The 24,970-nt window shown below is 47.2% G+C and overlaps 1 protein-coding gene across 1 annotated transcript; it reads right to left on the minus strand.

Annotated features, from left to right (window-relative positions):
• Positions 1 to 593: 593 nt before the first annotated feature.
• lhfpl3 (LHFPL tetraspan subfamily member 3) lies at positions 594 to 24,167 on the minus strand. Its single transcript, XM_030113967.1, has 4 exons — positions 23,606 to 24,167; positions 2,886 to 3,116; positions 922 to 974; positions 594 to 801 (listed from the first exon to the last, which is right to left on the minus strand). Exons 1-3 carry the CDS (start codon positions 24,039 to 24,041, stop codon positions 952 to 954), a joined length of 690 nt encoding a protein of 229 aa, XP_029969827.1. The 5' UTR covers positions 24,042 to 24,167; the 3' UTR covers positions 594 to 801; positions 922 to 951.
• Between the last annotated feature and the right edge of the window lie 803 nt (positions 24,168 to 24,970).

Consider the following 24,970-nt stretch of genomic DNA (forward strand, 5'->3'; position numbering starts at 1 on the left):
ACAACCAAAAGATTGAGAACGGTCTGTTTTCTCTCTTCACAATACTCCCAGGTTACAACAAACTCTATGGCACGTACTAGTAATGGACAAACAGCCTGACGATTCAAAGTGTACGTCTCAAAAGTCAAGACACATGTACAGGAACATACTCCACATATAGTTATACACATTTAGTAGGCTTCTTGTTTTCTTCTATTTATCTTTTGCACAATCCTTCACGTTTAAACTTTAATCACTACTATTGAATTCTATCACATCAAACATTTAATGATAAGAAAACTTTGCTGTATTTTTGTCCTTTTATCCACCCAGGTCCTTGGACTTGAATCGCAAGTCAAACGGTCACAGCTGGATTCCTTTGTAGGGTTTCTGTTGATGTGATAGGAACGAAGCCCTGACCACCTCAAGTCTGTTAAGGCCCGTCTTTTCTTGGCTAATTTGATTTGATTTGATTTCAGCGGCCGCTGCTCCGTGGTGCCTGTCCGATCGAGTCCTGGAGCCGGTTCACTACAAGTCCTTGTCTTCTTTTATTTTCCTCAGGCGGACCTGTGGCTCGGGCATCCTTCCTCACTGGCAGCCGAAAAGTCTCTTTGAAGATTTCACCCCGCAGTCTGACATGAATATGAAGGCGTATTTTACAGAGGGAGCTTTCAGAGAACACAAAGAGGCATCCTGGTTTTCCAACACTCTTCCTCCTCCTTTGCACCGTTGATTCCCAACACATCAGCGTGGTGTCCCAGCCACACCGCGGACCAGGAGGACGCCGGATCCTGATGGAACATCACATCTAGGCATTGAGGCCTGCAAAAAACAGTAAGAACCTCTGTGTTTAAAATGGCTTTTATTTTGGAAAACGTGTCATTTTTCTTTGATAAATGACAGAAGCATCAGTTTAAATAAATACTGACTTTACATACTTACCTGTGTGAGAGACAGCTTCCCGTTCTGGGGTTATATGGCGTTGTTCCCGCTCTCTGTGGGTGAGAAACAAAAACTTGTGTTCAGGATGAAGAAATGACCAGCAGGAGGCAGCGCTGCACAAACCGTCTCATGAACTGAAACCACACACGATGCTGGACAGATTTCAAAACTCATCTCTCTGAATGACTGGATAAGACAAACATGACTTCTAAACTTCACGTGCCGTGTAATGGATCATCCCGTTTCACTTCAGAGTTCATATTTCAAACACGTCCGTCTCTTTTCTCTGACTCTGTCTCTGCATCTCTCTCTCTCTCTCTCGCCCTCTCAGTCTCTGTCCCAGCTGATCGGATGGCTGTGATTCATTTGGACAGGCTGGCAGAAAGCTGTGTAAACATCCATTAGTAATTCATGACTCCGTCCAGCATCCCCAGGCTTCAATTAACCCTCGCTATTGCTGCATTCTTCCCCTCAGTCACCCGTCTTCATCTGCATTCCCCTCTCCCTCTTCTCCCCTCGCTGTTTTTAAATCACTCTCTTTGTGTCCAAGCGGTGTTGTCACCTCGTCCGATCAGGAAGAATGCCACGCAAACAAAAGCAGGCATCTGATGTATGCAGATGACAAGGTTCTGTATGTGAAAACATAAATAATAAAGGGTTTCATGCTTATAATAAATAATTTTAGTGTAGAATTTGTCTCTAATTTAGCTTGTAATGTGCTGTTTTTCCTGAAATGCATCACAAAAGGCTGGTTTTGATCAAATGTTGCAAACAGGAGTGTCAAACTCCTTTGAGATCAGGGGCCACATGCAGCCCGATTTCATGCAGAGTGGGCCGGACTGGTAATATAGTGCCATGTTAACTTTTAAATTAACATTTTTTTAACTTTTCCTTTGTGGTAACGTAGACTAACGTACATGATGATAATCTCTATGATTTACTGAAAATGATTACAATCTCAACATCAGGCCAATTTTAATGAAACCTTCTGGTGCAAAATATACACACAAAAAAACCAACCCTCCCATAGATTTTGCAGCATGGCTTTAGCAGCATCAGCGATAGCACAGCTCAGGTCTCAGGGATGGGTTGTGTCCACTGCTTTTAAGAAGTCTTATAAAAATGTGCATTTTCTTTGAAATTTTGACAATTTTGGGGGGGTAATTTTGTGGACCAGACTGAACCCTCTTACAAGCTGGTTTTGGTCCATGAGCCTTATGTTTAACACCCCCAAAAAAACAGTCAATGTTGCAATTTTCTGTTTTTATCCCTATTAAATTGCCTTCAGAATAATTCTGCAACTGTTTTTTTTTTTAATTCAGTTTTAATGCCACAGAACTTACTTCTTAAATTTCACAAGCTGTATATTTCATGGAGGACCCACTCAAGCACATAAATGTCCCACAGATCAGGAGTCGAGTCATGAAATCAAACTGTGCACCAGCCGATAGATGAAAACTGATCAAGCAGCTATAGTCTGAGCTGTAATTTTCAGTTATAAGTGAGGCATGTTAAGTGTTTGCAGCTTTTCTACTGATATCAGGAGCAGAATGAACGGGTCTCTGTGCTGTGTGGATTTCTTTTAGCCCATATAGAGCCGATACAGACCGGCAAAAAGTGTTTTGAATCACATCAGAGGCCCTGCGTCGGCATCACTGAGAGTTAAAGATGTAAAAACAGAAAATAAATGTGAAGTTTTGTAACAACTGGAGCATTTTCGGGTCAACAAGTCTGTCGAATCAAAGCTAACGTGAGCGAACAACAAGGACGCAAATTCTCTGATTAAGGCTCCAGCCTTTTCACTTGTGATCACATCTGGAGCTCTTCCCCCTTCAGAGCCGAATGCAACACGGCGCCATTTTTACATAATCGGACTTCCTGTTTCTGGGATTTGCAGGCAGTTTTGAAACACGTCTCGGACCGAACACAGCTGGTGGATTAAAGGTGAAGACGTCTCTTCTCACTGTCTCCCAGCAGCTCCTCAGACATCAGGCTGTCCTGCCGGTTCCCCAGCACGAAGGCGAGGAAGGAGAGGATGAGGGCGTCCATGATGCCCATGATGGCCAGGATGTAGGCCCAGCGCACCGAGCAGGCGCCCAGCGTGTACTTGTCCGTCTGCTCGCCGCACATCCGCTTCACCTCGTCGCTGTCCCAGCCGTCCGGGTAGATCATGCAGCCCAGGATCAGACACGTGCCTGCAGCGCGGGGAGAGAAGCGAGGGTGAGCCGCCGTTCCTTCCCCTCAGTGTCAGTTCCCCGAGCGCTACCGTAACCTCGGATCTGGGTGAGAATCTGTCGAGTTGGACAAGCAAGAAAACCACTGAGACAGATTGAGCGTCACATGCAGGACAGGAAGATGCTCCCGCGTGTGACTGCAGCGTGAGGAAACACTCTTTACTCCGTCTGTGTGTCTTAAGAAGCAGTTTGAGTGGAGATCCGCTGGGATTAGGGTTGAAATGAGGGTCGTCTGGGGCTAAAGGGGCATCTCAGGAAGGAGGCATGTTCAGCTTTATGCATAATTAATGCAAAAAAAAAATTAACAGAATAACACTGTAGGATTAATTAAGGATAATCTACTCAACTCTTTCAGCTGCTGTGAAGATTTCAACAATACGAGGAAAATGAAAGAATTCCAGATGAGGGACTTATAATTAAATCGTGACTGCCATCAGTAGAAACGATCAAGATACTGAAGGTTTTTGGACTAATAAAGTTTTACTTGTAGTTTGTAATTGGACTGTGGCCGCGCCGTGTGGTGTGAGGCTATGTTTCAGGCTGGTGCACTAACGCCGGCCGCCAGTGGATTAAACAGACGGATAATCTGCGGAAATGTCAGTGGTTCACGTCCTTTCCTCCCCTCCTCCCGTCACTCACTTTTCTCCTCCAGTCCCACGCCGGCGTTTCCCTGGCTGCGTTTGGAGGATCAGTTTCCTCAGACTGGGTAAATAAGCTGTTTTATTGTTTCAGACACATTTAATCTGGTTATTTTCACCAAAAACAACTTGGGGAAAGTGTATCTTTAACGCGGCGTTGCCTTTGCGCAGACTGATTATTCACAGACTGAATAATGTTTTCAGTTTGCTTTGAATCCCATGGAAAACTCAACATGTAAACCCCACACAGAGAGGCAGCCGTGGCATCATGTCAACTCCAGTTTCCAGACTGTAATCTGTGAAACCGTCAACGCAACAGCTGGAGTTTTTCTATGGAACGCCACAAAAAAGCAGGTAAACAACACTCGGCCAAGAAAGACTTTTTGCTTTTTGTTTTTTAGGGTTATAAAACCACAATGAAAACACAAATGACACATTTGTTCGTTCTATACTTATTTTTTATTACTATTTTTTTTAGAAACCTCTGCACTTGGATCTTTCTGAAGTATAAGAGCAGCGCTTCAGGTGGGGCTCACTGGCCTCATGGTTATGTGTGGTCGTTATCATCAGTGCTCAACACTTCCTTGTAGGGGGGAAAAAGAAACATTTCTGTTTTCACTAATCTACAGAACTGAATCATCCCGCCTCTGGGGTTTATTCCGAAAGCTCAAATAAAAATCATTCCCTTCCCGAAAGTGGCCCGAAAGCAGGCTGACTGCCATATTTTATCTTTTGTGAAATTGTTTTTCACATGACATGTAGATATAAAAACAATATTAAAAATGGAACGCAGCTACACTGCAACGCCTTGTAACAGCAGGGTCGGACCAGCAGGGTAATGATGACTGTTCCTCGTGTCTACACTGTTGTGATAATCAAATCCTCCGACATGCGGCGGTTTTCAGGCGCTACTCAGACAGCAGGAGGTGATTAGAGAAGAGTTCAATTGTACCCTGGACTCTCCACCCAGAGAAAAGAAAAGAAGGTCAATCACAGAGCAGCTTTTTTCCCCCCATCTCGCTTTAACTCCAGCTTTTTTCTCTTTGGTCCACTGACACGTCAGAAGTCATCATCTGGGTTAATTAATTAGCTAACTGTGTGGTTAGTTGCAGTAATGATTTAAATATCACTTAAAAAAAAAAAAAAAAAAAAAGCTTTCCAAGCCTGTTCACACAAAAACAAAAAGTTAGTTTCACTTTCAGACTTTAAAGTGTGTGAGAATGAGGTCAAGACTGTTGAGATTTAAAACACGTCGATAGGAAAAAAAAAAACCCTCTGAATACAATATTGAGAATATTGCTGCTGGAATATTAAAGATTTAAAAAAAAGATGTTGTGACCAAAGGCAAAGTATTAAATAAGTGAGCAGAAATTCTATTATAATTTTAAAAGATGCACTAAAAGTAATAAGTTGGTAATAAACGGGGCTGCTGAGGTTTAAATAGTGAGGGTATGTTTAAAATGTTAACTTCCAACTAATAAAATTCTCATAGAATTAAAATGTAACGATGTATCTAAGATTGAAGTAAAACTCAGCTGTGTGCGTTCAGGGCAGTGTTGGTTGGTTTTTACAGTTTGTCCTCTTTTTTTATTTATGCTTGCAAATTTTTTCGGTCATACTTACGCAACACCTCGTGCTTCCTTTAACGAGTTTGACTCCCTACGCCACCTTGTGGCACCAAGTGGTATTTCAAGACTGAACATGAACATTTGTGTTTCTGAAGTCAATGCAGTGTTTCATGACTTCGGAGGGATTTTGGAGGCTGGAATTGAAGAGTTATTCTCTTCTGATGCATTAACTGTAGCTGTAGACGGATCGCTGCTGTTTGTTTCCCGAGAACGTCGCTGTAGAGCTTTTGATGCGACGCCTTGTGTTTTCAGAACGTGAGAATTTACGGACACTCGGTGGGAAAACATCTGTTCCCACAGAGGTTGTGGAAAGTACGTGTGCCACTAAAAAGTTTGTCCATTTCCTCGGTGATTAAAATGTCCTTGATTTCTCTTTCTGACACACACACACACACACACACGTTCAGCACACTTCTTGAAGGCCTCCCAGCTGACAGCTGTTGGCAGCAACATGACGACAATCAGACGAGGCGGCGTCATGATGCAGACCTCAGTGTCCACATGGTGTATTACCTAGAGACACACACACACACACACACACACACACACACACACACACACACAACATACATATGGAGCTCCTGCTTCTGAGGCCAATAATAGTTGACATGACACACAAACACAACCGTTGGAAATCCATTCCCTCCTGCAGACCGACTTTTAATCATCAACCAAAATCAGAAATAATCTTAAAAGACGCACTGACCCGAGAAGAATTTCCCCAAAACATACTGCACGATATTTATGGGTAAAGAGATTTGAAAGTTCCACAATAGTGAGGAAGGTACGTCCACCCACGCACGCACACACACACACACACACACACACACACACACACACACACGCGGACAGCTGCTGCTGTCCGCCGCGTTGGAATCACGCTCCTCTGAGCATCGCGGTGATTTGGGAAATGCGAGTGCGTGAGCAGGTGTTTGTGTGCATCGACTTGAAGGTGGAGCGTGGCGAATTATATTAATCTGAGCTAATTGGGGCAGAAAGTGGCAGATGTGGTAAAGCATGAGGATCAACACCCCCCACCCCCCCCCACCCCCCCGCTCTGCATCCCCTCATCCACATTCCCTGTGTGTGTGTGTGTGTGTGTGTTGGTGGAAGATAACACACAGGATCATAATTTGCGACATGCGACCCGCTGCACACCCCGTCCTCATTAACACTTCCTGACTCTCACGGTTTCCGTGTGTGGCGGCGTAATGAGCTGCTTGGAAGTCACAGCACTTCAGGCTTCAGCGCATTCGTTGCCACATGTTGAAGATTTATTAAAAAAAAAAAAAAAACAAGGGAATCATTGGAATCATCCTCGCCACTCCCTGTTTGAGCACGCGTCGTCAAAGCCGCAGTGCCCGAGTTTCTCCAGGACGAACGAACCCCGGACAGATGGCTTGACCGTCTGGAGCGCCCGGCTCTTCAGAGATTAGATGTACACAGCGACAAAATTTATGTTGGGTGAAAGTGAAGCGGTTGCACTGTCAACCCATAAAAATCCCATGTTTTATGCACAAGTGCTGAGCAACACGCGGCCGTTTTATCGTGAAAGATACACACAGAACATCACACAGTTTTAGAAAACGATGAATTTTGCTCAGCCCAAAACATGAAGATTATTTTTTTTTCTCAGTGACTTCAGCTTCTCAGGGTTGAATCATTTGCTTGTAATTGTAAACACATCCTGGATTCTGGAGTTGGAGACGGCGGCACGCAGCTCTTCCCTCAGAAGGAGCTGTCCGTGCACGGCGGTGCTGAAATGTGCGCCGGGATCAGCGTCGGCCGCTGTTTCCAGCTGTTCTGCACCACGGAGCCGAACATATTCTCTGTGATTTGGATAGCGGCCGAGGTCACTGCGGGCGGCTCTGTGTGCACAACAGAAAACACACCCTCCCCTTCCTTTACTCCAGCCCCCTCAACACAACCAACACCGTGTGAGACGATAAGGACGGGGGGAGGGAGAGACCGGCGCGAGAAGAGGAAGGAGCGAAAAGCAAGGAGACGGGAAATGATGAAAAATAGAAGAGAGGAGTGGCTGGAAACAACATTAGCAGCTGCACAGAAAGGCAGAGAAAGATTAAGACGAACCGATTCGGATGTAGAGAAAACAGTGGGGACGAGGTTGGTTTACTCATCAGGTGTGTGTGTGTGTGTCACTTTCAGGTTAGGATTGAAATGACAAGGCTGAGCAAGGAGGAAGCGAAGACGGGAGGGATCCGGCTCAAACAAGGGTTACAAGATTGGAATCCCAATGCACCTCATTTGAGACATGAAGGGAATGAAAGTAGCTGTTTAAAAATGCAGCAGCGGCGGCGGCGGCAGGCAGGCAGGCAGCGCTTCTCCATCAGAAAATGGCACAGAAACAGAGTAAAGCTCACTTCAAAGGCAGACTTCAGTAAAGTCGATGCAAAAAGGAAACCACACGCAGAAAGGCGTCCAGGCTAACTCAACAACAGTGGGATGATTTTTTATTTTTTATTGTAATGAAAAGCAGGGATGAAGTTTCACACAGTGTCAAAGAGGCTGCGGTTGGAAGACGGTCCTGAGAGAGCCCCGTGCCATAAACCTGATTGAGGATCAGATTTAATCATCTCTGAGCGGAGGGGGAGGCGCGAGCGGCCCGGCCCAGAATCCAGCGCCCGCCAAGCACCAGTCATTACATTATCCACACTTTATCATCAGTGCGAATGAAGTCGGCCGACCTTGGTTTAAGGCACCTTCAGTTAAACTTGACGGCAATCGCTGTCTTTAGTTGTTTGAGATAAAAACCAAACGGGTGTCTTATTGGTGCAGCGGTTAACGAGACGCAGATCCGCTTCCTCTTTCAGTGATGATCTGCATAAAAGTTATTGCGGAAATCCTCCGGGGTGGAGGTATTGTCTTCCTCTCGCTCTGATACACGAGGCCTCCCGCTGCTTTACAGCACGCTGGAGACCATTTCCGAAGTTGCATCCAAACCCCGCCGCCGCCGCCTCAGATTTGGCCGCCGGCCTCTTTTGAAGTCGGTCCTAGTTGGAACCGTCTCCTCCTTCCGAGTTTTCAAACGAGCCGTAATCAAAGCCGCCTCTGAGAATATGTCGGTGAGCGGGAGGTCGGGGATCCAGCCGGCGCCCGGATGAGGGGAAGATGCCGCATCGCCATGGCGACGGGCCCCCCGCCGTCACGGCTCCGGCTGACGCGTGCGGATTTGAGCGGATGGGTTTTGAGTGTCGGGGCTGCGTCGACGCCGCAGTGCGAGCGTGACACGAAAACCTCAGGTTTTCTCTTCCTCCCAGCAGCAGTCAGCCATAACATCACCACCGTCTGCCTCAAGACCCGTCCGTTTGAGCCGGTGCTCCAATTAATGAACAGCTGAAGATGTGCGGAAAAGGTTTCACGCTGGCTGTCATTCGGGCCAGAACCAGTCCGGTGGCGGTTGTTGTGAAGCTGTAGTAACAGTCGGGCTCGGCTCGGCGAGAGCGAGGAATCAGACCAACAGGAACACGTGTTGTTTTCTCAGGCGGAGAGCGAGGAGTTCGCGGCGTTCGATCCGGGGGACGTTTCGTTCCTAATAAGCTCAGGTGTGCGACATGTTTGATCTCCACGCATCCTCAGATGTGGCGACGGCACGTTTCAAAGCGGCAGACAACTTTCGGTGCTCCTTCTGAATCTTTTAACATTTGTCCTTATTTTCTCTCCAAAACTGTCTGCCTTTGAAGTGGGAGCGAGGGGATTGCTGCTCCACTCCATTTCACGATCTTCCAATGTGTCTCTGATCTGTGCTGATGGCAGAGAGGACGTATGTTCTCCTCCCTTTCCTTTCTTCCTCCCCTCTCGTTCTGCAGCACCGAGCACTAATGACTGATGTAAAGGGGGAAAAAAAAAAAAAAACCTACCTGGCACAAATTTTACGTTACGTCTTGGTTAGACAAGAGGCAATCAGAGCACGCGGAGCTCCAGCGCAACACCAAGCCAGCCCGTTTCAGAGTGAAGATTCTCACCGCGAGGTCGCTTCATTAAGGGGCTTTTCAAGCTTTAATGAACAATTTTCCTGGGCTGATGGATTTCTTGGGACTTCTCCTCCGTGCGGCCTACAAATGAGATGGAGAAGTTCCTTCTGCAGTCTGGAAGTTTAGGTCGCGTTGAACCGTCAAGTTTTATGAATATGTGCATGAAATGCAGTGAAAATTAAGTATTGTTAGTGGCTGGATGAAGCAAGGTGGACCTGTTGAAGCGATGAAACGGTGACTTTTCTAACGGGAGACAGAGAATCCCGTCTCCCACTTGTCATGCGGCGGCGCGCGCCTGACCTGCTGGTTGTGACCTGCGGCGAGCGCTCTGGTTCCGAGGCATGACCAAATCTATGCAGGTTGCCATGGAGACACCTTGAACTCACTGGGGGTGCATCGGCTCCCAGGACACACACGCCCACACACACCCACACACACCTGAACGGGTGGCCCCGGCGCCGGGGGACGGTGTGAGTAATAGGACGTCGCCAGCACCAGGAGCGGCGCCGAGGCCCCGTTTCCATGGCAACGTGCAAGCGCAGAGAGAGGAAGAGCGTTAATAGGAGGGGGGAGGGGGGGGGGGGGGGGGGGGGGGGGGGGGGGGGCAACGAACCAAAGCAAACACACTTGCTCTCTGCCTCGCCACACACACACACACACACACACACACACACACTAGACCACTTTAATCCAACAGAATTCGGCATTCCGTGAAAGAATGAGAAGGAAAAACAAAATTTATTGATGGAGAGAGACAACTGGAAGGAGCAACCAAAAAAGCATGGCGATGGGAAAGAAGATGAGTAGAGAGCAGCATGAGGAAGCCTCACACACTCGCGTGCGCGCGCACACACACACACACACACACACACTCAAGAAGACATTTGACTCAGACCTATAAGAGTCTCCTTCAAGTGCAGCAAGGCCCGCTGTTCCTCTGCCGTCTCCCGGCTGCGTCCATGAGCGAGTCCACCGGGACGTCAACACTCCCTCGGCTCGCGCTTCGCAGCGCCGCCTGCTAAGTTTATCAAATAACAACCCTCTGTGCACCGCCGCCACACCAGCTCCCCAGCCTTTTGATGTCCTCTCAATCTCAGACCTCATTTGTATTCCACGTATGGGCGCCGTTTTCACTGAGCTCCCTTTGATTCAGGCCCCACGACACACACACACGCGCACACACACACACACACACACACACACACACACACACACACACACATCAGCATGTTTTCTAATGTTAACACTGTTAGTCATGTTTTCCCCACAGCATGGTCGCCTCCTAATTTGCAGCTCTATAAAGCGTTGATGGGTGATCAGTGTAATTAGGTCCCTGCTTTGGAAGGCAAATCAGTCACTGAAGACGTCATGCGACTTCACGCGCTGACACTCGAGTCTTCTTTTTGCTTGCTTTGGTTATTTTGTTTTAGCTTTTTTAACCATCAAAGCCAGATGGAACATGCCTGGTTTACTTCTTTTAGCTGAGCTGTTAGCACTCTGAGTCAAAGTGACTGAATCAAGATGCTGTATGATCTGGATTTTTGAAGCAACCAGGTAGGAAGCAGCTCAAAGGGAGCTAGCCTTTGTTCAGGACGGCTCACGCTAAACTTTTGTGGAAGTTTCTGGCTGTCAGAAAGACGTCTGTGCTAAAAAAAGTTTGAGATTTGTCGCCGAGAATCAACAAGAAGTGGCAATGAACAGATTTTACGTCCCGCTTCCTCCTTTAATGTGATGCATGAAGTTTACGGGTGGCTTTGCGTTTTGGCCGTGCGGCGCATCCTTCAACTCTGTCGCCTGTGTGACGAATCGAGGAGGAATCGTTCAGTCTGCGGCGGCGACGTCCAGGTGTCTCCGGGAGTCTGAGGCATGAGGACGACCGCCGGCCGTGCATCCGTCCTCCCGACACCGGCATCACTCATTAGCTCAAACAGGCACGCGGGCGTGCACGTGGACGCGCGGCGGGCTCCGTCGGAGGCGGAGTCTCCCGACGGGTCGCGGCGTCCTTGTCCCGCCGCCTCGCTGAGGGAGGAGGAAGATAAATCAGCCGGCCGTGTCCTCCATCCCGGCCCAGTGATCAAGAAGATAAACCCCCGATGGGAAATCTATAAAGCCGGCTCCTCCTCGGGGCTCGCAGACATGCGAAAGCCGGCGGCGGAGGAAGAGATGTGTTGACAGCAGTTAGAGGACACGGCCGCCGCTATAAAGTCTGACGGATCAAGCAGGAGCCTGATACAGGCGCTCGCCGCCGCTCGCTCATTTGCTTTCAATAAGGGAAAAAGGCTCCAGTCTCACGCCGAGAAGATGTACTGTATTTCTGACACTTAGCAGCTTTATGGCCCGTTCAGTTTACCTAATAACACACAGACGGGAGTGAAAGAGGAGCCAGAAAACCAAAACACAGTGCTGTGAGCTAACAGTTAACCCTCTCTGGTGGATCCTCGTGTTTTCAGAGGGCGGCAGAAGCTTTCAAAGCTTTTTGAAGTTTCGCTCGGCGGCTCTCAGAATCTTTCTGAACTACTTTTTCCTGCCAGCGTGGAAACGGCTGAGAACAACCCACAGACACGCCGGTGAATTCAGATGCAGTCCATAAATTTGTGGGACAATCTGAGCGGGAGCCGCCTTTGTGCCGAACCGTCTCGTTTGGGGGGATTAACGGGATTACCTGATGAGCAGACATGTTGGCAGAAACAAACCCTTTTGAAAACTGGTAAAAATATCCTTCCTGTGTTCTGAGTAACAGCCGAGGATGAGGAGGAGCTCTGTGATGTTTGGTGACAGAGGCCTGAAAGCACCGGAGCAGACGATTCGGATCCAGTCAGAATCTTAAGAATGTCTCAGCTTCAGAATCCAACATGAAACAGCTGTTTTTTGTTTTTTAAAATGATAACGATGAAACGTCACTGTGGAGTAGTCGTCAGCACTTTTACCTCAAACCAAGGAAGTCTGGGTAGGGCTCAGGGTCCTTTCTATGTGACATTTGCATGTTCTCCATTAAAAAAACGGCAATGTTTTTCGCTTGCATCTTCTTCGTCTGAGGGATCGATGCTTGAAAACTTTCACATGATCGAAACAAAAGAGTCTGACTTTTCATGCTCGTGCAAAAAAACCCCACAATTTTCACATTATTTACTGTTGTTGATTTTTTTTTTACTTTGATTTTCATAATTTTTGTCCTAGTAAAGTGGATGCTTGTTTTTGCACATTGATCAACGCCAGACAACAAAGACTGGACTGAACGGAACGGTGTGTCCCGCTGTCAGCTCACGGTTACTCTATTTATTTTTTGTAAGCTCCCGTCACCCTGAATTGGCTGAGAGTAATTGCACAAAGTAACCTCCTCTCCCTTTGCCCTCAGGTCCTCATTAAGAGGAATTCAGCTTGCTTCATCTTGTAATTATGAAGCCGGGGAGCGAGGAGTGTAGATCCAGACCGAGCAGCAGGAGGAGGCAGAGCCGCCGAGGCCACTCGGATGCTTCTTTTTTTTCCTGCACTTTTTTTGCAGGTTTGTGTTGATTTCACAACACTATTTGATGTTTTCATTTTTAAGCCAGGGGAAAAACAGTTAATGCTGCCATCTGCAGATTAGAAGAGGATTGCTACCTAAAAACAAAAAAAAAGAAAAAGCAGCATCACAAGCGAGACAGGACTCAGTCGTGTGTCTTTGTTCATGTCTCCGGCTGTGATGATTTATTCACAAACAAGCGGTTATGTCTGAATGCATAATTTATGTCAGAATGACTCAAGCGGACGACGACAACAACAACGGCCCGTTTAATCTGCAAGGTCAATGAAATTGGCTGCGATGTCCAGAATATCTCAGCTGCGAACCGAGATCGAACGCCGGAGGGATGCAGAAGAGCTACAAAGTCTCTCGACACTTGATTTGGCAAACTGTTGGTCCGGGGGGTCTCGTTTCTCGTGCTCATCCTGTCACATGCCATCACAGCAAGGCGCGCCTCAAAGCAAACGTCTTGTTTCGAGCGCCGACGAGAAACTTTGGGAGAAGTTCCCGGTCGTCTGAGGTTATGACGAGCCCGCTGGAGGGAGAGGAGCAAGGTGGCGGCGGTTGTCTGCAGAAGTGGCTCGTGAGGACAAGAGGAGGCACGTGGTCGACGACTTTAACATCCGTTCCAGACGATAAGTAATAAACGGGAAGCACAACATAATCCGTGTGTTTACATGGGACTTTTTATTCCTCCATAAATCCAAATAAAGCCTAATTCTGCTATAAAATGACCATATAAACGCCTGAAAACTTTGTTTGGAATAGAGTTTGATTCTGCATCCACCGGCGAGTTTATTCTTCTTTGGAAGCGGACTTAAGCGCGACTTCATTCTAGTCGTTCTGCGCGTGCTCTGTCGTGATGACGTAATTTTCCAAGATGGCGGCCTGCAGTCCGCGTTTCGACTCGTATAGAGACGATTTATGGCGGCAGTTTTAGAGGAATTTGGATGTAATGAAAAGATCGGATCGATGGACACTTGGCAACACGGACATTTTCAAAGCTGTTGCGTCAAAGTTAATCAAGAAAGAAAGACGAGAAAAACGCTGTTTACTTCCGGGAGACGTCGCTACGTCACGGCAGCCCCGTCCAATCAGGACGCTTCACAGCCCCCACCGTGAGAAAGGTTTTAATCCTTAGTTTTTCCCATGTAAACACGACACTTGTGAAAGAGCCAAAATGAAAAGAAAGACAAGGTGGCTGCGACTCGGCATGTGGGTCTGTGAGCTCGCAGGTCTGTTCAGCAATCGGCGTCGCTGCCCCTCCTCCTCCATCCTGGTTACACTAATTACATTACTCCTGGGCTGAGGGGATAATCAAGCCTTAATAAGGCGTGGAAGACGTGAGCGCTTCCAACAACAGGCGTGCCGAACCTTCGCCGGCCTCCACTAAAGCCATCAGCGCGGAGCGATCCTGAAACATTTATCTTTCACTGCTGAACTCCAGGAGGACACACGGAGCTGCTGCCAGACACTCAGTGATGTTTGCATTTTAATGGGATATTTTGGCAGCTCGGAGAGAAAGAGAGAAAGCTCTCCCCCCCCCTCAAACTTTACAGACTGATCCGCCTGGAAAGTATTATTTTAATCACTTATAAGAGACCCTGGCGAGATGGACTGCTTGACCTGAATACGGCATAATTGAGACTAAATCGGATTTCTATAAACAGATGAAAGATTGTTGTTTCGGGGAGATTAGTCCATTTCTCCACTCAGAGTGGCACAATTGAGACGTACAACCGAGTTTTCCTGAACACATGAATAAATACCAGCTGGGATATAAAATACTAAGTGATGCTGCTCCGATTTTTTTGGGACCTTGAACGTTAAGAGTTTTTAAGGGTCTGCAAGGACTTCTGAAACCCCCCCGGATGAAGCGAGGTACTGAATATTGCTACAGTTTGCAGTGGGATCTAAGGACATCGTCTACATTCGAGACATCTTGAAGTTTGGGAAACATTGAACATTTTTGTTTTGTGACAGCTACTGGTTAAGGCGACATTTTCAAGTGAAAATGCAAAACTTTAATTGAACGGGGTTCTAAGTTGGAACTTTTGCTCCATCTCTGGTGAAAACGCAGCTTTCTGGAAGCATCTTTGTGCAAACGGAAGAAACGCTGCTACACTACATGCAGACTGCAGCTGTCGTAAAGTTCTTCTGCACAACTACAAGGAGATTTACAGTATCAAGAACGCCGTCTTCCTCCCTGCTTTACCTTTCTATGTCAGTCGACGAAGACCAAAACAGCCCTCGTATTATGATTTGATGTCCTGCAGAATTCATTCACCACTAAATGCACCTGAAACTGAACAACAGCCACGAATTTGCACCTCTTGTGGTTACTTTTAACCCAGCTGATCCTTTACTCCTCTCTGGACTAACACAGTTAACCTCTGACTCTCTCCGGCACAAGGTCATACAGCAGCAGGATCACAGTTATCGCTGCCTTCCGAGTGAAAATTAAAGCCCACAGCAGCTCCGTGGAACATTTTCTCCGGTATCAATCAGGAAGTCCAGCTACATTTTCGTTGTGAGTTCAGCTCATCAGCTGCTGTTATAATTCAGGATGACTCGTGGAGCAAAAAAGGAATTCAAGAACAGGACTGTCCTAAAAATGTAGGCAACGTCCCGAACTGAGAGGAAGAAGTTTGTTGGTGTTATTTTTGAGCTTCCCACAGGGCTTAAAAGACAGCAGGAAATGCAGAAAGATGGGGTATTCTCTTCTGCTCTGGGACGAGCTTATGCTCCTTGAGATTATCGTTTCCCCTTCTGGGGGATTTGTCACTGATCCCAGCGCAGTGGGCAGCAGGGAGCTATTTAGTGACGCTCCCTCCGGGACACACAACACAAAAGGATAATACAACAGATTGGGAACGTTTTCGTCGGCGGGAGAGGAAAACAACACAACACAACAGTGATGGCGGCCTTGGTGATACTCCCACTCGCACCCCCCAACACACACACACACACACTCCTGCCGCCCGAACACACAGACGCTGTCGCTCCACAACGTTCAACAACAAGTCAACACTGTCAGTCTTTCCTCTTCCGCTCCTCCCGCCGAGCTGCACCCTCGTTTCCGTCCAAATCCCCTGCTGCTCGCCTTCCCGCCGCCTCATAACCAGCGCCTGATGAGGAGCGTTATTAACGCTCACTCCTGCGACTCGTCCTGCAGAGACTCCTGGAAGCGCCTCGTTATCTCCCCATCAGCTCGCCCCCCGTCTGGCAGCTGGACACCGCGCCGTCGTCATCCCGCCAATTTGAAGGGTCTGAGCTCCGAGAAGAGCCAGAACAAATCTTCGCAGCGCGGAGGGAGGCAGCCAGATCTCATGAAACATGTATCAAGACTCCTTCCAGCGAGAAGCGGCAGAAATCAATGCCGAGGTCTGCATTCCTGAGACATGTTGCTCTTTAGGAATTGTGCTGCTTCGTGCGAACAGATTAGAGGTTGGACAGTTTTTGAGAGCAACCAGGAGGACGAAGCGCCTGCAGCAGTGGAGCTCAGCATCAGAACCAATCAGTTCAGGCATTTCCAGCTCTGTCATGATCGTTCTTGCAATTGGATTCTAATCATGCTCAAAATGTGGTTCCGACCCGCTGTAAATGAACAAACTCAATTTTACTTGTAATTTAACACCAATTCTCATGCGTTATTTTATGTTGAATTGTGTTTATTTGTTGGAATTTTTAAACTTATTTTGTATTGAAAGTACCACAGATCGTGACAAAATCCTTCAAATCATACTTCAAGCACCAAAAGCGTCTTGAAAGCTCATATATTGTTCAGAATTATTCAGGCTGTGTTTGAGGAACTTGATATTTCTGCCCTACATCATGTTTACTTTGTATGTTTTCTCAAGTCGATAAGTATTCTCCTCATAGCTTTTTCATTTATTTGCAATTTCACCTGAACAGCGGAGCACCCATTGTCTGCAGTAATTACAGTCCCTCAGCTTTTTATTTATTTATTTTTTTTCATGTTGAGGGTCTTTTGATGTCATTTTCTCGGGGTTGCCAACCCTGACGGTCTCGCCGTCTCACATAATCTCCCCCCTCGCCGCTCATTCCCCGTCCTAACTGCTCTCCAATCACGGCTGTCAGTCACACTTAGGGCTCTAAACGCTTCTCCTCCTCCCCGCAGCCGGACGCACGGCTCTGCCTTCACCTCCGCCGCGGTCCGGCCCCATCTGTCCATCACGCCCGCGCTGATTTTGCGAGACAAACTAATCATCGCCCGGCGACGGCGAGTTCTTCGTCAACGTGTAACGCGACCTTCCCAATGTCGACCAGCGTTTTAATGCTGCTTTGATTCATCATTCCAGGAATCGCGGTGCTGGTCAAAACGGTGCGTCTCCTCTAGCGGGAGCCAGAGAACTTCGGGGAGAATATGCAGTAGATAAAATATACTGTATATGAGCTGCAGTCAGTTACTGCCCCTTTAAAATCCTCATCAGCCGAAGAAGGTGATCCACTTTCTTAATCCGCCGGCTTAGATCGAGTCGGGACTTGAGAAGCTGCGGTCTCAGTGATTTCCTGCTGACTGGGCCGAGTTTTCATTGATCTGAATCACTGTGCGGCTCCGTTTCTCTCCAGGCGAACGCCTCCCGCTCGCGGCCTCGCCGCTCTGCGTCTGCTCACGTCACGTCACAAAAGCCTCTCAATCAGTCTCTCCCCGGAAGTCATTGTATGTGTGAGAGGATGAGCGTCGTCAGAGCTCGGGCTTTGCTGGAAGACTCGCAGAGCACCGTGGCTTTCTTCTTCAATTAGACTTATTAACATTTTCAAGTGTTTTCAACATTTTCAACAATAACACCAGGCGTCTCGGTCTCGCCGTCTCTCACAGCTCAACACCGCCGCGGAGCTGAAAGAGTTGAAAGGTCACGCACACGGCGGCAGCTGCGATTCTGGAAAGCGACATTTGGATCAATAAAGCTCCAGCTACCAAATGGAGCTTTTATTGTGGGCTCTGAATGCCAGCTCGCCTCTCTGGAGGACCACTTCGTTCCAGAGAGCGCCAGGAGGAAAGGCACTTACTGCACAGGGAGCGCCGGGTCAGGCGGCGTGTTGGAACGGCTTCAGCAGCACTCCAACCCACCTCTATTTCCTTTTTTCTTTTTTTTTTCCCACACAGATTTCCAGCCACGGAGGAGCGGGCAGCTGCTCCCGCCCGGGCCTCTCCTCACGAGAAGATCCAGATGGTCTCCAGTTTACTGAGCGGCGGCGTGCAGCCTCGCGTCCAAAGCACACTCGTCTCATCCGGCCTGCATTTCCAGGGCCGCTCGCCACTTTCTACCACTTCATCCGCAACAATTGATGTCAAACGTGTGGCCCGTGGGCCAAGACAGGCCCACGAGAACATCAGAGGAGGAGGAGGAGGAGGAGGAAGGAAGAGCAGAAGAAATAAAAAGGAGAAAGAAAAAAGGAAAACAGAGGAAGAAGACAAAGAGAAGAAGAAGAAGCTATACAGCATTTTTCAAACACCTCTTCACGAAAAACGTCTACAAACTCCTCAAAAGAAGAGAAAAAAACAGGCGGAAGTCCTTTAATGGCGAGCTGGGACGTCACAAGCAGCTTCATTAACCGCCGACGCTGGTTTCCCTCGTTCTCCGGGGGGATAAAACACAGCTTCTCCAAACGCTGCTTCCTTTCTTCTAACGGTGGTGAGACAAAACCCACCATGAGATCCGCCACAGTCGTTTTTCGTTGTTCTTGGATGTGCTGTTTTGGAACGGTAATGAGCTAGCTTCCAGAAAACGGGGCTTCATCCCTCGTGGACGGACGCAAACGCATTCCAATGTTTGTGGAAACGGTGGCAGCAGCCATCTGCTTCTGATGAAGAGTAAAATATGTTTCTGAAGGAAAGTGTCAAATTAGGACAAACGTGGAGTCAAGTCATCATTTAAAACATCTCGGTTGCTGCGTGAACCCGACTGAACCTCTGTCATACAGAGAACAACATGGAAGAGCTGCAGAGCTGCTGTCTCTCTGTGCCCCGCTCTCTCCGTGTGGCATTAGCATTAGCATTAGCATCATCCTCAGATGTTCACTGAAGAGCAGCTGTTACTAATTCGCTGATCCATTAAGCCTAACTCAACTAACTCAACCCTCCAGACGGCAGCACGAAAGAAGCTCGACTGTCAGAAACATTCATGTCAGGAGAATCACCAGAAACACCACGAGAACACACAGTAACACAAACACACAACAACACAGAAGCACTGTGAGAACACAAACACTACAAGAACACACAACAACATGACAACAACCGCAATAACACTAAGATAATGTACTAAAGCAACACTGTGAGAACACACCAGCACCACAAATTTATAACACAATAACACACAATAACACCACTATAACAATATAACACAATAACAATAGGATAATACAGAATAAAGTGTAATGAAACTGCACTAACACACACTGTAACAGCATTGCAATAACACACTGCAACACAATAACACACGGACACAAAATAACACTGCGATAAATAATACTGTGATAACAAAATAACACTGTGATACTGCACAAGAACACTGCACTAACACACCATTTGTGTCACAAAATAACACACAATAGCACCAATATGATAAAACAACAACAGCATAATAACACAACGATAATGTGCGAAATATCAAGATGGAACCAACAAGAGTCATTAAATACTAGTTTTCAGTAACTTATTCAAAGTTGTTTAAAGTCCAGAAAACAAATTTTGTCTCTCTCTCTCTGTCTCTGTCTCTCTCTCTCTCTCTCTCTCTCTTCTCAGTATCTCCATCCTTTTATCTGTGACCGCTCTGACCTCTGACTGTGTTTCCGGCGTGTTTGACAGCTGTCTGTGTTTGGCCGGGACTCCGGCTCGTCTCTGATAAGGCCAGTGAACTTCGGCGCAGCCCGAGTCAAAGGACTCCCATTAAACCGGCCGTCTGATCAGACTGTGGGTTAATGAAAGTATCTTTCTCATTATTATTCTCTGAGCTCCGACTCCGAGCTCATCAAAGATTCAGCGCTGGGTTTGAAAGAAGCCTCAGATAGTTAATCACTGAGTCCCGGACCACCTGGAATGACATCTGAGAGGGAGGATTTTCCCACAATCACGGGGGATTTCGGCCACTCCGGCGGACAGAGCGCCTCGATATTGTCTAAGTTGCCCAGAGATCTTTTAAACGGCCGATCAATCCCAGACGATGAACTCCTCCAGCTCTCATCAGATTTACCAGCTTTAAAATGTGTTTGATTAAAGTTATTCCCACTTTTGCCCAAAACTTATTTCTCAATCATAAAATTCTTAAAAAAAAAAACAAAATGCTGGAAGAAGGCGTCCTGGACCGCCGAGTCTGTCCGGCGGTGCGTTCAAGTGTCTGAAAGCTGCTGTGGAGCAGCAGCAGCCCCGACCACAGCTTCATCACCATGTTAATAAGAACATGAAATGAACCTTATGAAGCGGTCGCAGCTCGATTAGACTGAGGAAAAAAGGTCACTGCCAGATTTGTAATGCTTCTCAAATCTCTGGTGGATATTAAACAGTTGATATCCTCTGACCTTGTGTTCAGATAGTAAACACATATACACACTACCCTCTGTATATTATCAACACGAGAGTGAAAATCTCTCCTTTGGGGAACTGAGTGAGCAGAGCAGAGCAGCTCGAGCTGCAGAAACGTAAGAAATTCTCCTTTTTTGAATCTCCACTTTGGATCCCGCAATTCTCGTTGCTGTTCCACAGCAGCAGCGTTTCCACCCAGTTGTTTCCATAAAGTTGCGTTTCCAGTGACTCCAGGCACCGTTGTTGTGTAAACAGACGCCCAAAACGTAACGAACGTTTCGCATTTTGACTTGAAAGCGTGTTTTAACGAGGCCCCGGTCACCTCATGCGGTGAGTGAGGCTTGGTTTCACACTCGGCCAGATTGTGCTTTTCGGAATCGTGACGCTGTTTCCTCTCGGTACTCGGACCAGACAGTGACTCGCTTGTTAAAATCTTCCCGTGGCTGCGGCCTTCAACATGTTTTTTTTTTTTCTTCTTCTTCTTTTTCATGTAAATGTAAGAGCGCGCTCCCCTGGCATGGTGGGGAAATCTGAGGAAAGCCAACATGTGACTCGAGGGAGGAGAAGAAAAAAAAAAAATCAGCTTTGATCTGCGACTAAAATACTGCAAAAAATACAAACTGCTGCTCATTAGCTGCGGCTGGTGATGGAGCTCATCACTGTGGCTTTCTCTCCAAGATAACAATCCAACACGCCACTTTGGTCTCTCGGGGTTCTGCCGTGACAGCGGGGTTGTTTTAGGTGAAACGGGAACACGGTGTTTAGATTATTAGACCAGCTGCTGGCCCGTGTTGCTGCGAACCTCCACCTCTAATTAATGGCGGGTTATTTATCCTCCAGCCTGGCGGTCAGCACACTTTCGGGACTCATCTAACCCTCCCGATGTGGGCGAGCCGTGCAGACAAAAGCAGAAGTGCACTCTCTCTCTCGCTCTCTCTCTCTCGACGCACCGTGATTGTTATTGGTTATGACATTTAATTCCCATTTGAGCGCAGCCAGCGTTTCGCCGGGGGCGCCTACGAAGGTGCACGGTACGACGCCGGCAGATTATTTATACACACAAATTATTCAGAGCCGGAGATGGTGCTAAAAATCTCTATCTTTTGTCTGTCGTCGTTTGTTCCACGTCTCCGTGGGGGTGAGAACTGGTGCGACGCCACAAGAAATCATCTCTTGTGTTTTGGATTAAAATTAAACTCCTTCATTTACATAACTAGTTAGTCACTTCTGGTATCAATGCTACTTTCTTTTAGCCCACCAACTCTCTATTTTTTAGTCAAGGTCACGTAAATGACAGACCGATATCGACTGACACAAACTTGTGCTGTTGGATTGTCGATCTGTGCGAAAGCCGCCGACCTTGCAGTATTGTTTATAACTCGTATCGATGAACTCCCGACTTTAGACGCCTGTTGAGACGATACACAGCGCTCACATTCAGACTTCCTAAAGCAGCTAATCGATGTCAGACATCAGCGAGCGGCTCTCGGAGAGCGGATGCTGCATCTGGGCAGAGAGAGCAGCGTGAAACCGGATTAATTTCAGTCTGATTAAAAAAAACTGTCAGCTGGGGCCCAAAAGACTGAGAGTGGAGTCAGGAGAGAGTCTGGAGACCACAGCAGCTGCTCCGCCGCTCTGCTGCAGGCCAACAGACGCAGACCGAGCTGTCGGGCGTCAAGCGAACAATAATTCAGAAAGTTTAGGAACTCAAGGTGGCGCCAACTGTCTCTCCTGTTTACGGTCCAACGATGTTAGCCAGAAAACCATAAGACCCGACGTTCACTTTCATTCTGTCAAGAAACACCTAATGCTAACATTAGTGGGCTGGACAGACGTCGCCCTCTTGTGGCTGCAACAATAACGGCAGGAACAATGAAGACAAACTCCAGAATCAGTGATTCAAACTACTTCATCAGACAAAACACATCAAATTAATACTTGTCAAAAACAAATGTGCATGAGAGCTGAAGCTTTTCATGACTTGATGTTTCACTCATCGTGTCTCCAAATATCAGCAAACATTTGAAGTGTAAAACTTTTTTAACTGAAATGCAAAAACTTACTGAAATTAAGACCAAACTTTTTTTTACATAATAAAACTCAGTATACCATAATTTGAAGGTTTTTATTTATTTATTTATTTTTTTATTATATTGTTTTTGTAACATGGAACCCAGAAAATGTAAAAACTCTGTGACTCTGGGAAGGATTCATTTTCTCTAATTTTATCACAGTTCTGCTTTGTATCGACCAAAAATACATAACAAGACTTCAACCTTTTAAGCTGATATTTACTGTCGTTTTCCCAGAAGTGCTGAAAGACTTGGCTGAGATCTGAGGCTGAGCCGTGCAGCTATTGGAAAAGAAGAAAAAAAAAATCATTTTGGATGGAAACCAAGATCTGTGCAGTTTCTTTGTCTGCTTCAGAGACAGACTGGAAAAGTAATTAAAGGCAGAGAGAAGCGGTTCAGTCAGCTCTGCACGCCTCTACTCCTCTGATTTCTGCCTCTAATTTTCTGTACATGCCTCTCTTCCTTCCTGTTTAAGTGCAGCCGGCGCTTAAAGATGCAAAGAGAAAAGCTTTCATTGACTGTGCAAGACCGATTTGCATTTTTCCAATTTATGGTTCACTGCAAGTCAGAAAAAACAACACACCTACCTGCTGGGAGAGCTTTCTCAGATTTATCAGCCGCTCACCACCAAGTTGCAACAGATATATTAGAAAATTTAAAATATGCTGTGAGAAAAATTAGCTTTTCCTGTGTTTACGGATGTAATCTCACTGTTTTATTAATTTTCTTATGAGAAATTGTGATTGTGAGGTGTTCTCAAGCAAGGGAAGAGCTCATTGTTCAGCTGGTTTCGTGCATTGTTTGGATCTGAGGTTTCAATCTCCTCAAGGCTTTTTTCCACTCCACCTACACCACAGACAGTTATATAATGTTTTGAAAAGGCTTTAGAAACTTGGAAGCAGAGTTTTGTGTCTAAATTAGACTCCTGGTGCATTCTGTGCACTTTACAATTCCATTATAAAGTGTAACATTTTCTCTTTTGATTGAAAGTGTCATTTTTACGCACAGTGTCTCTGGACTCCAGTGATCAAATGATGGAGCGGATTGTGTGAAGAGCATCTCCTCCTACCTGCAGCCAGCTGCATCCAGCCGCAGATCTTGTAGACGGTGCCGGTGCTGCAGAAGAAGAAGAGCGCGAAGCAGCCGATGCAGGTGAGGACCAGCACCATGGACATGCCGATGAAGAAGGACGCAGCCTTGAAGGCGCTGGACGGGATGCTGGCGAACTCGGTGAAGCTGCCCTGGCAGGTCAAGTCCCGGGACAAGCCGTTCCCGATGCAGTAGTGGAACAGCCCGAAGTAGCCCGCCTGCGGGGTGTCCACGCCGTCCCCGATCCAGTACGGCTGGATGAAGCACACCACGTTGACGATGGCGAAGAGGATGGTGAAGATGGCCCACAGGACGCCGATGGCGCGCGAGTTGCGCACGTAGTTGGTCTGGTAGATCTTGGCAGCCTCGGAGGCGGGGAGCATGGTGGTGGTGGTGCTGGGGGCGCCTGGGATCATCCTCCGGTGTGTGTGTGAGAGGGAGACCGAGGGGGGGGCTCTGGGTCTACAGACCTGTCTGCAGAAAAACTCACATCCGCCTCATCTGATCGCGATTTTCTGCACAACTTCTGCCGTCATTCACAGCTGGCAAGGTCGGATCTCTCCCGGCATGTCTGCGATCTTCTCTCGTCGGACTCCTATGAGATAAATGCCAAAGAGCAGCTGGAGGAAATCATCCGGGGAGCAGAATCACGCTGCATCTGCCGTCTCGTCCATCCTCCGGTGCGGTGAGACGGATCCTCCGCGCCGCGACCACAGCCGAGCTCCTCTCCAGTCAGAGCTGGAGGTAAACTCTGGATATCACAGAGCCAGCCCACATCCCTTAATCCCAGGCTGACGTGTGTTCAGTCCCGTAAGGCGCGCAATCTCAAACAGACACGGGCTTCATGCACCGTGCACAAATAACGCATCAGGATGCGCACAGATACGTGCGCCTCCTCCCACCCAGGGGCGCGTCTAGACACTCTCCGGACCCAGATGGGTGCCAGATGTTTCTGTAATTCATCATGTCATTCGGGCAGGTGGAGGATGGTCAGGAAAATATATATAGAAATATATAGTATAGTTATATAGTGCAGGTTTTTAATTTTCATGCCTTGATAAATAGATGTGCTTCATTTTTCAACATGTTTCACAGCAGCTGCAGGAAGCATGAATTTAAAGTGAAAACATCGTTTTTACATTTTATTTTCAGAAAAATTTCGATCTGCACTTCAATTTGAAAGCAATGTCCATTTGCACGGAAAAGGCAGAAAAGCTAAAAACTGTAGCCTATAGTTTTGATTTTTGGCACTGGATGCTGCTGTTTGTTTAGTAATGAAACCACAAGAACAAAACCCTATAAATGTTGATCATGGAGAATACACAGATATTTATACGGACAGAAG

Source organism: Salarias fasciatus, chromosome 17 (assembly GCF_902148845.1).
Source record: "Salarias fasciatus chromosome 17, fSalaFa1.1, whole genome shotgun sequence".
Lineage (NCBI taxonomy): Eukaryota > Metazoa > Chordata > Actinopteri > Blenniiformes > Blenniidae > Salarias > Salarias fasciatus.